Genomic DNA, 12,198 nt, shown 5'->3' with positions numbered 1-12,198 from the left:
TATGAAAAGTTTTGTTGATGTTTTATGTAAGAATATTTGGCTGCACGATGGCTGAATATGTCCGATATTCAATTCGATGTGGGAGTGCCACTTTATCTCTTGAGGAATAGTAATTTGACGAGGCAACTTCGACTTACTGTAACTTCGTAAGTGAAAAAAATATACGAATATCGGATGAACTTAAGGGGCATTCGCAGTAAATTATCAATTCATGCTAAATTAACAAAATGCCAATTCATAATAATAGCTCCGAGTCTGATTTTTGCGTAGACGGCCGCGTTTTTTTGGGCGCAGTGTTCGAGTTCTGTTTTTTCTTCCGCGCTGCAGCTTGCTCGCTCCATTGTCCCCTGATTAGTCAAAATGGCCGTCGTGCGTCATTTTCTCCCACGAAGGACGAATTGATTCAAGAGCCCTTTCAAAGTTAGTTTCTTCTTCAATGCTTGAATCAATAGAAAATGCGAAATCCTTGTTAGACCTGGTGACTCTTCCACCTCGTTGTTCAATCCCCCTTCTTTAGACGGTTTCTTCAACAGGATACACCTCAGGGTGGGCCGGATCTGGCTGGTCAGTTATTTCAGAAGGCATGAAGTTAATGTCGTCAAAAATATATTCATTCGTGGGCTAAATCATTGTTGATCTGAACCCGGAAATGGTGTTGCTGCGTGTCACTTCAGCATCCATAGCTGAAGAAGCAATTCCAGGAATGTCATATTTTGACATGGGGCATCCGGAATGCCATCAATCCACCCATCAAGAAAATAATTGATAGCCTTCTTGAATGGACTGAAAACTGTTTGATGGAGCGGTTGGAGCCGATGGCTGCGGTGAGGTGGAAGGGAAAGGGCAATAATGCCATTGGCAATCCAAAATTTCAATGTCAATGGAAGCGTGCGATTCGTGGTTGTCGAGTATGAGAAGAACTGGGATGTCTTTGGTTGATCTGCAATTCCTTTGAAAATGTTTCCAATTCCAAAATTCGCATTCATCCATCCTAAAATAATGCAAGTACTTGTAACTTCCAGGAACAGTAATATCCGCGAAATAAATGTTAGACTAAAATATTTCAATTTACCAGGATTTGCAGCTCCTGTGCAGCCCTGCGGATCACCGATCAAAAAATGAGGCTTGAATTGTATCCGTGGAAAAATGAAAAATGGTGGTGCTGTGCGATCGTGACCAGGGTGCCAGGCTTACTGACTAACATGGCTCGGTTAGGGTTTTGGACCGTCGTAAGACCGGTGTCGTCAACATAAAAAATTTTTCCAAGTTCAAAGTGATAGCTCTCATACAGTGTTTACTTTTACTGAAATCCGTTGCAAAATGTCGTCTACAGGTGAAAAAATCGGCAGCGAAAAAAATGTGCGACATCACTGTCAACATACACTTTGGGTTCTGTGCACCTCAACTTTCAAGGGAATGATTCGCAACTTTCGGCAATCATTCTTGGTACCAAAAGCCCCCTACAGTCGAAATTTCACTTCGTAACGATCGAGAGATAATGCAGATTATTGACTTCGACAATTTACCATTTTGCCCCAGTTTCCCCTACACTAACATATTATTAACTTGTTTGAGCCCATATCTTAACGGAGAGTATTTTGAGGCCTAGATACTATGTACATGGGTCACCGTAATTTTTTTTCAGGTTTTCGGGTTGGGTAGTTTCTGAGGGGTTATTAAAGTATTTGACCCCTTTCAGCCGCCGCATACCTCCCCTTTGATTCTAATGTCAAAACTTATATTTGCTTCGTGACGCCTACGAATCTGAGATGGAATTGCCATCATTAGCGAACCCCATAGAAACCATCACCGTGGCATATGGGTTAAAGATCTGACTGCTGGAGCGGCGATATGGGGGCGCGGTCGGCGAACCATAAAATGTACTATTCGTTAGGCAACCAGTGTTTTTTTGTGCCCGAAAATATGGAGTGTATATGCTTAGAGTCAGTGTGTCTGTCTGACAACAAGGAAATGCTTGACTATCTTGTTCTTTAGGTAAGAGGATGAAATCGAAAGGTGATTTCCGGTGACTTCAACGCCTGGGGACTTGAGTGGGGTAGCAAAGAAGCACAATGCATGGGATCGGAGACTATTAAAGGCTTTTGCGCAGTTGGTTATAGCCCTGGCCAACGAGGGTATTCGGAAGTTAGCCTCAATCGTAAACGTGACCTTTGTCACCTCCATACGGATACGTGGTAGGTCCTGGTGCGTCAGCGAGGACTACACACGTCACGATCACCAAGCAATCCTCTTTAAGTTATGGCGGAAATCACAGGGCAAAAGGCCATCATGCCCACACCCGAGAAAGATTTGAGGTTAGTCTGCAGAAGCTTCGGATGAGCAGAACTTCATAGAGAGAGAGCAGAACCTAATAAAGCAGGAGGAGACTTAAATCAGGAGGAAACAATAAATCAGGAGGAGACAATCAAGCAGGAGGAGACAATCAAGCCCCAGGCCTGGATGGTGTGCCGAATCACGCCCTTAAGCTCGTCGTAAAATCCTGATCGAACAGGTCCGAGGAGATATTTCATACAGCATGGAAACGGCAGAAACTGCCTAAGGTTAGTAAACCTGCAGGTGGGCCACCCTCCTATAGAGAAAGGAGGAGACATATGGGTCTCCTAGACACCATGGGAGGGTAATCTACAATAGGTTGTTCCGTTAAGCCAGATAAACCATGTTGTTTCCTGTTCACTCCTTGGTGGAGTATATGACCTCCGCACAGTCGAATTGTGCTTCAATTTCACAATCGTCGCACATAACGCTGTGGAAGTGATAAGCTTCCAGCAACGTAACAAACACATGATCCTCTACCCCCCCTTAACCATCGCGCCGTCAAGATCAACCATAGATGCCATCAAATTGGTTTGTGGATTTGCCGAGAGCGCGATTTACGGCAAGAGAAGTTCCAGAAAATATTGCGTAGTGGTAACTCTGGACCGAGAAATGGATTCAGTTCGGCCAATTGGAGCTTAATACGGACCGCCCTTGCAGCGATTGGTGTTCCCAATGACGTCGCTGTTATTGTCGATCGCTATTTGGCAGGAATGAGGCTTTAATATGAGATGGTCGACCTCAGGAGTACGTTGTTTATGTGAATGTCCCGTTTCAGATTGCGGAGGAGGCCGCGGTGGTGGGCTACACCGACGATATAACATTGAGAGGGACTGAGTTATACTCATGCAAAGCAATCCCCGCTGTTAAGGCTTAATTAGAGATCCTTGGATTGGCACTTCCGGAGGAAAACGGAGGTGGTCCTCAGTATAAAGCCTGGGAAATGAAATGACGCCCGAATTAGAATCGGCAGTCATATCATTATTGCGAAACCGATCATCAAATACTTGGGAGTAGTGATAGATACGAAGCTGAGTGTTAAACAACACGCGCAATATACTTGTGGTAAGGTATTCACGGTGAGTATGGCCCTGCTAAGAATAATGACTAACGTAGGAGAGCACGGTATGCTTACCAGGGTAGTGAGCTTGATCTTGCTTTATGCCACCGCAATTTGGGGAAAGTCATTTCATATATCATGTAATGCTCATAGCGTGAGTACGGCCTCCAGGAGGATAGCCCCAAGGGTGTGTTGTGCCTTCAAAACTATCTGAGATGAGGTAGCATTCGGCATCTCGGGAATAATGCCAACTGACATCTTGGCAGAAGAAATAACGAGCATATGCAATGTGAAGTCAGTCTCTCTTTTTTTGCAGTGAAGAACGCCGAAAGAAAGAGATCTGTAAAGTATGACAATATGATCCCCAATTGACCAGTGTCCGATTCATATATGTAGAATATAATTCTGGCTCATAAGTCCCTGTGTCCCCGGGTTTTGCCCATGGGATGCCAAACTTTTCTCAATCTAGTGAGTGATAGTGAGCGTACGACATTCTGAGTGAGGAACTGATAAATAGTGCATGTAAACTCCTCTCTTCTGCGTGACCATGACTGTGCCTGTCGGCGGGTAGTGAAAAATAAAACCGCTTTTGACTAACTCATCGTTTCTGTTTCCGGGTACCCAAAAGAAAGACACTGTAGGTGAACTACACATTTCTATTCATCATTATGACCAGTGTCACCAGTCTAAAGTTTTAATGGTAACTTGACTATAGGTTGAAATATAATAGTTACATTTTTCTTAAAAGTACGATTACACTTCTTCCGCTGAAAAGTCTTCCGTGTCGCCAGTATCTTAAGAAGACTCAGTCGTACTTTGAAAGGTTGTTATGATTGAGGATGCTGAGATACCCAAGAACATTCCTGTCCCAATTCCAGAGTCTATATTTGATCCGTTGGTAAAAAATATGCTGTCTCTACCTTGCAACACATTCCTTCCGAATTTCGACTACGCCCCCCGCAGGAAGTTCTGTAGCAAAGTTTTCAGTGAATTTCAACCAACCTAAACATATTCTTTTAGAGATGGCCAAAACCTTCTTGATTGCAACTCCGAGATGTGGCTATGGACGTAAGACCTCATTCCCCAGTATATGTCACCTGCGTTACCCTAATATGAAACAACCTAATGCTTCATATCGGGGCCCTCATATATTGATGGATCTTCTTCCTGCTTAGAGATGGACCCAAGCTTGTGGGTAAGCGGCTGCGGAACTGTGATGAAATTCTTCGGAGGTCTTCTATCTCCACAGATCACAAGCCTTATGTTTTTGCGAAAATTACTTACCGGTGATCCCCTCTCCCGCAAAAAGATGGCCCTGACAGGTTCCTAAGACTTCTGCGGTACTGTTTCCCCAACACCAGGTAAACCATGTTCTAATAGACTCATATCTCCAGATCATATATACAAAATGCTGGATAATCTACAATCTTCCAATTAGAATCCAAATCCTCCACGTCATTTTCAAGAACCTCAAAAATTAATAGATCCTGATTATTTTTGCGTTTTGTGCTTTTTTTGGAGATTCGTAATTTTCATCATCATCATTATCAACGGCGCAACAACTGGTATCCGGTCTAGGCCTGCCTTAATAAGGAACTCCAGACATCCCGGTTTTGTGCCGAGGTCCACCAATTCGATATCCCTAAAAGCTGTCTGGCGTCCTGACCCACGCCATCGCTCCATCTTAGGCAGGGTCTGCCTCGTCTTCTTTTTCTAACATAGATATTGCCCTTATAGACTTTCCGGGTGGGATCATCCTCATCCATACGGATTAAGTGACCCGCCCACCGTAACCTATTGAGCCGGATTTTATCCACAATCGGACGGTCATGGTATCGCTCATAGATTTCGTCATTGTGTAGGCTACGGAATCGTCCATCCTCATATAGGAGGCCAAAAATTCTTCGGAGGATTCTTCTCTCGAACGCGGCCAAGACTTCGCAATTTTTCTTGCTAAGAACCCAAGTTTCCGAGGAATACATGAGGACTGGCAAGATCACAGTTTTGTACAGTAAGAGCTATGACCCTATGCTGAGACGTTTCGAGCGGAACAGTCTTTGTAAGCTGAAATAGGCTCTGTTGGCTGACAAGAACCGTGCGCGGATTTCATCATCGTAGCTGTTATCGGTTGTGATTTTCGACCCTAGATAGGAGAAATTGTCAACGGTCTCAAAATTGTATTCTCCTATCTTTATTCTTCCCGTTCGACCAGTGCGGTTTGATGTTGTTGGTTGTTTGGTTTTCGGTGCCGACGTTCTATTTTGTCTTGCCTTCATTGATGTGCAGCCCAAGATCTCGCGCCATTTGCCGCCTGCTCGATCTGGATGAAGGCAGTTTGTACATCTCGGGTGGTTCTTCCCATGATGTCGATATCGTCAGCATAGGCCAGTAGTTGGGTGGACTTGAAGAGGATCGTACCTCTTGCATTTACCTCAGCATCACGGATCACTTTCTCGAGGGCCAGGTTAAAGAGGACGCATGATAGCGCATCCCCTTGTCGTAGACCGTTGTTGATGTCGAATGGTCTTGAGAGTGATCCTGCTGCTTTTATCTGGCCTCGCACATTGGTCAGGGTCAGCCTAGTCAGTCTTATTAATTTCGTCGGGATACCGAATTCTCCCATGGCCGTGTACAGTTTTACCCTGGCTATGCTATCATAGGCGGCTTTAAAGTCGATGAATAGATGGTGCAACTGTTGTCCATATTCCAACAGTTTTTCCATCGCTTGCCGCAGAGAGAAAATCTGATCTGCTGCTGATTTGCCTGGAGTGAAGCCTCTTTGGTATGGGCCAATGATGTTCTGTGCGTATGGGGCTTTAACTTTAATAGTCCAATTCTTTGCAAACCACACTTTTTAGGTACACCGGAACATAGACTGGGTTTTTACAATCAATACTCGATAGATTTAACAATTAGACTTTATTAAATAATTTATTTAAAGAATGAAGAAAAAGTGAAGTGACTATTTGCTCGTTAGAAGAGAATAATCATCTCCTTCATGTGTTTCTTTTCTGCCCCTAACTCATGGCACCCTTTTCTCGCCAGTCCTCCACTTCCGTGGCGAGCCGTGCAAAGTGGATAGTTCCGCGCCATCTATTTGTTCGCATTCGCAACATTCGAAATAAATTTCGAATGCTGCGAATCCTATCCGGCCTAGCAAGATAGTGGAGAATATCTTATAGATGGTACTCAGCAACGTGATACCTCTATAATTGCTGCACTGTGTGATATCTCCCTTTTTATGTATGAGACAGATAATGCCTCGTTGCCAATCGTCAGGCATTGATTCGCTGTCCCATACCTTGAGCACAAGTTGATGAACCACTTGGTGTAACTGGTCGCCTCCATATTTAACCAATTCGGCTGTAATTCCATCGGCTCCTGGCGACTTATGATTTTTCAGCCGATGAATTGCACGGACTGTTTATCCTAAACTTGGTGGTGGCAGTATTTGTCCGTCGTCTTCAGTTGGCGGGACCTCCAACTCGCCGATGTTCTGGTTGTTCAGTAGCTCATCAAAGTACTCAACCCATCGCTCTAATATGCCCATTCTGTCGGAAATCAGATTTCCCTCTTTGTCTCGGCAGGATGAGCATCGAGGTGTATAAGGCTTCATCCTGCTGACTTGTTGGTATAACTTCCGCGCCTGGTGCGGTTGCTCCCTGTACTTTTCTAGTTCGCAGACTCGTTGGTTCTCCCAGGCTTCCTTTTTCCGTCTGTGAAGTCGCTTCTCCGCTCGACGGAGTTCGTGATAAGTCTCTGCGCGTGCCCGCGTTCTTTGAGAATGCAACATTACTCGGTATGCAGCATTGTTCCGTTCCGTTGCTAGCTTACATTCATCGTCAAACCAGCCGTTCCGACTCTTTTTGCGGCTGGGGCCAAGTATGCTTGTGGCCGTATCCATGATAACGTTCTTCAGGTGATTGTGAAGATCATTTGATGATGCTTCATCTCCAGGTCCTCTGTTGACTGCGGTTATTTCAGCATCCATTTCCCTCATATAGGTGTCGCGGAGGGTTGTGTTGTGGATGGCTTCAGTGTTCACTCTCACCTGATTGTCAGAGGGGATTCTAGGTGGTATTGTTATTCGGGCTCGGAGCACCATGCCAACGAGAAAGTGGTCCGAGTCTATATTGGCCCCGCTATATGTTCTGACATTCATCAAGGCTGAGAGGTGGCGGCGTTCGATCAACACGTGGTCAATTTGGTTGAAAGTGGTCCCGTCTGGAGAGGCCCACGTATGTTTGTGGACCGCTTTCCGCGCAAACCAGGTACTTCCAACAACCATTTCGTATGACCCTGCTAATTGAATAGTTCGCAGTCCGTTATCATTTGTTTTTTCGTGTAAGCTATGGGAGCCAACGTATCGCCTGAATACTGGCTCCTTCCCTACTTGGCTGTTGAAATCCCCAAGTATGATTTTGATATCATATCTGGGACAGGCTTCGAGGGTTCGTTCTACTGCCTCGTAGCAGGTATCCTTCTCCGACTCTGCAGTCTCCTCTGTAGGGGCGTGAACGTTTATGAGGCTTATATTTCTAAACTTGCCTCGCAAGAGCAGAGTGCATAGCCGTTCGCTTATGTTTTCAAAGCCGATAACAGCAGGTTTCATTTTTTCGCTGACTAAGAAACCTACTCCGAGCACATGGTTTACTGGATGACCGCTATAATATATGGTGTAGTGGTTCTTCTCCAGGAAACCGGTCCCTGTCCATCGCATCTCTTGCAACGCTGTTATATCAGCCCTATATTGGGACAGGGTACCGGCTAGCTGCTCATCAGCTTTATCTCTGTACAGGGAGCGCACGTTCCATGAGAAAATGCGCAGATCGTTGTTCCGTTGTCGTTGCCGGGTCCATCGTTTTAAAATCCGTCCTCTCCGAGGCTCCTGTTGTGGCTTCGTAACAAGTTGTTTTCCGTGTAGGGTTGTCAGCCCTACCCAACCCCCAACCTGGAGGACCAGTTGGCACAATTTGTCCCGTTTTTAGGTGCGGGAGACTCGCCTTCATCTTTCTCCGTCTGCAGCTTTTCGTCAAGAAAGAGCTCCCAGCGGTCACCACGTGGAGGTGGAGATAGGGTTTGGTAGTAGAGCTGTTGGTGTTGGTTCAGCAGGCATTTCCCAGGTTTTATGCTCCATCGTGGGTACCAATCCACGTTTCGCCCCGGGACCTATACTACCCTTTGACCACCACATTATATGCGACCTCGATAAAATAGGCATAGTGTACAGAATGAGTGCCCTACGTGTAAATTGTATCTTCAAATTCCTTTTGGAAAGTATAACATAGTATAACAATTTACTGCAGCGTAAACTTCAAGCTTTTGGATGATTCTTAGCTAGGTTCGTTTATGTTGGCTTTGCCCAAAGAACACCTCTCTTCGTGCCTCACATATTTTTATTCTCTCTTGCTAAAATTTACAGCCTTGCATTCTTGTGAATAGCCAAAACTCCATCTTCCTCAGAAGTGCCAATGTAGATTTTCGCCTTCCCATTATAACCAACCTCAACAGTCTTCCCCGTACATTTTCCATCAACTTTCGATCCAGAAATAACATCACAGTAAGTACCAGTTGGCAGACATGTCTGCAAAGTTTGGTTAAAGTCGAACGGTTCCAGATTGAAGGCTACAAATCCACTTCCTCCACGACAGAAGGCTATTTGATTGTTTCCATTGTCCCACCAGTCATTGAGTCCGGTACCACGAACTGCATTTTTGAATCCAACCATGTTGTATATTTGACGCCAACGATGCTCACAGATCCAACCATTATTGCAAGTGCCATCTGCGTTGAAAGTTGGTGACAATATGGCCTCTCCATCAGCGGACGGTGGTGGTTGGTCTCTATCGCCGAAGTCAAATGAACTTATAATTCTGGTTATTCCGTAAGGATGTGCCAACATAAAAGCAATGGCCATTTTGTATTCTTTCGGGGTTTTGTATGTCAGAACTTGATCTCCATCTCGCTGATTGTCATGGTTGTCAACGAAAACCAAGCCTTGATCAGAAGGCAAGAAACCCCATTCTGGACCCCAGTTTGTTAACCACTTTAAACTGCTTCCTCCTCGGAAAGCTCTACCGATGTTTTCGGAGAACAGGAATTCCGTTACAGCTCCAAACTCAGTATATTCGTACTTAGAAATAGCGTCTAATCCGTAGTCGATAACTTCTTGATAAATGAACGGACGGGAATTAGCGGGAAATCCGTGATAGGTGTTGAGATCTTTAAGGTTGCCATAAATAACCTTTATTAACATAGAAATCAAATAGGAACTATTTGGTACCTGAATACAAATAAGGAAGCATCTGAAAGTTGAATAGTTACTCACCCTCAGATCATCGGGCCACATATGCTTTGCAGCATCAACTCGGAATCCAGCCACTCCCAAATCAATCAAATGATTCAGGAAGTCAACGATGCGATTACGTACCCACTCCTTGCTTTGATCTAAGTCCTTAAGTCCAAGAAGTTCACAGTTGCGCACCTGGTAAATATCATTCCAGTCATTAATGTTACACGATGGATGGAAATCGAGTTCCATATATGGTACACCTGGGTAGTCCTTATCCAGGGGATTGGCCACTGTACCTCCTGTTCCAATAGGTGCGTCACTATTTCCTGACATGTGATTGAAAATAACGTCAACATAAATCCTTATTCCAACATTGTTACAGCGTCGTACCATATCCGCGAATTGTTCCTCATTTCCTGAGCGTGTAATGAGTTTGTAGGATATTGGTGCGTAGCGTTCATACCATGGTCGTCCGGATACTATGAGGTTTTCGTTGACTGGCGAGACCTGTGTAGTGTGTTTGTTATTTGTAAATATAAATAGTTGCCCCTTTCGACTAAAACATATGTATATGCAAACTTGGTAATGAAGCAGGTTATACATACCTGAACTCCAGCGTAACCCTTCGGTGCCAGGAAGTCTTCACATTCTGCTGCAATGTCATCCCACTTCCATTCGAACAGGTGAACAATGGTATTCCTACTATTCCACTGGTTCGAGTTATGCTCAGAGTTAATCCCCGCAAGGAGTAGGACCAAACCAAACACTGCTAAACTTTCCATGGTTTCCGTTCAATTTAATCCCACTTTTATGGTAAATGCTTTTATGCCACACCTGCGGAAGATAATTGCGTGGATATCTCTTGATAATAGAATAATCTTTTATTAATCAGGTCGAATGTCTCCCACAATTGTCTTACTCAAACTGTTATAGAACGCTGACTTGAGAGCCCAGAAAACGTTGGTTATTTTCCATTTATTTCGGATACTAGCATTGTTTTCAGTAAAGTGAATTCGGTGATAACTTTATAACGTTCAAAAACTGCAATATTAGCTGATAAGCCACTTTCAAACTGCTCCATTAGACGAAAAGAGAAAAGTTATCTACACCTTTTTGTTCTAGCAATCAGCATTTCCCGCCTTTAAAATGTTGAGGGAAACAATTGAAATTTCAGTTTAAATCTTCGCACTGGTAAGGAATTTGCTTCTCAAATTCCACCTAATCATAACCATAAATGATGCGAGAGCTCAAATTGAATCTTAACCTCCAAAATACATTGATTCCAAAAATCCCAATCCGCTGACCACGTCCACCAATTTATAAATGTCATTTATTGTGTTCTTCCATGTTTCCGTCGTTTTTCTTGTGGTTATGTGCTTCGAGCTTCTCCCTTGAACGTGCGCTTGGGGGTTCTTGGCAGTTCATACCCTCCACATGACCTGCCCACTGTAGGTAGGTAGGTATCAGTGGCCGCTCCGAGGAGCCCAATTAGCGCTTTGGTGCGCCGTTGTGATGCCACAAACTCCTAAGACCGTGACTGTTGTTATAGGAACAGGGAAGCAGAATCCAGCTGGCTCGGATCTTCAGAACCAGCCCGTAGCATTCACGAAGGAAAGCAGCTCTCCGACCTTGCAGCTAGAAATCTCACTGAGGTCTCCAAAGAATGGTTTACCCAGTGTCCGCAGCCTGACTCGAGCCAGAGCTGGGCAATCGCAGAGAAAGTGCATGAGGGTTTCCCTTCCTTCTCCGCAGCTTCGGCAATGCGAGTTGTAGGGTAAGCCGATCCTAGCGGCATGGTCCCCTATGGGCCAGTGCCCCGTGCAGACCGCCGTAATCTTGAATGCATTTGCACGCGTCTGGCACAGGAGCTCTCGTGATCGGGCTATGTTATAAGCGGGCCAAATTCTCCTTGATTTGGCACAGCTTGTAAGCCTTCGCCATCTCAGGCCCGCGGCTGCTAGGTATTGCGAGTAGACTCGGCCCCCGACAGCCGCCAGCGGAACACCGACTGTATTCCCCGAGGGACTGCCAAGAGCAGAGCCTTGCCTGGCCAATCCGTCAGCCCGCTCATTTCCCTCTATGTTCCTAAGCCCGGGAACCCAGAGGAGAGTGATCTTGAGCGTGCCGCCCAGATGGTTGAGCTGTCTCTGCACTGCCCCACCAACCGGGAAGATGTCGTCGTTGAGTACAAGGCCTTGAAGGCCGCTTGGCTGTCGGTCAGAATGGCTATGTTACGCTTGGGGCTCGAATCACGCTCCAGCCATCGACAGACCTCCAATATCGCCAGTACTTCCGCCTGGAATACACTGGTGAAACCTGGGAGACCATACGACTTGGATACAGCGTGTGTATTCGAGAAAACCCCCGCGCCGACTCCTTAGGCCATCTTTGATCCGTCCGTAAAGAATACCGTGTCATAGTCTTGCAACACGCCGCCGGTCTTCCACTTTGCCCTGGCTGGAAGGTCCACAGCAAAGTTTCTCGTGAAGTTCAGCTTGCGTGTGACATAGAC

The 12,198-nt window shown here is 45.4% G+C and overlaps 1 protein-coding gene across 1 annotated transcript; it reads right to left on the bottom strand.

Annotated features, from left to right (window-relative positions):
* Window positions 1-8,749: 8,749 nt before the first annotated feature.
* Window positions 8,750-10,583, bottom strand: LOC119654469 (alpha-amylase-related protein-like). The gene is made up of 3 exons (XM_038059886.1): window positions 10,292-10,583; window positions 9,723-10,193; window positions 8,750-9,638 (listed from the first exon to the last, which is right to left on the bottom strand). The coding sequence occupies exons 1-3, from the start codon at window positions 10,466-10,468 to the stop codon at window positions 8,811-8,813; spliced, it is 1,476 nt and encodes a 491-aa protein (XP_037915814.1). The 5' UTR covers window positions 10,469-10,583; the 3' UTR covers window positions 8,750-8,810.
* Between the last annotated feature and the right edge of the window lie 1,615 nt (window positions 10,584-12,198).

The sequence above is a fragment of the Hermetia illucens genome, chromosome 4, assembly GCF_905115235.1.
Source record: "Hermetia illucens chromosome 4, iHerIll2.2.curated.20191125, whole genome shotgun sequence".
In the NCBI taxonomy this organism is placed as follows: Eukaryota; Metazoa; Arthropoda; class Insecta; order Diptera; family Stratiomyidae; genus Hermetia; species Hermetia illucens.
Note: the sequence above shows the minus strand (reverse complement) of the source record. Positions and strands in the feature narration are given on the sequence as shown.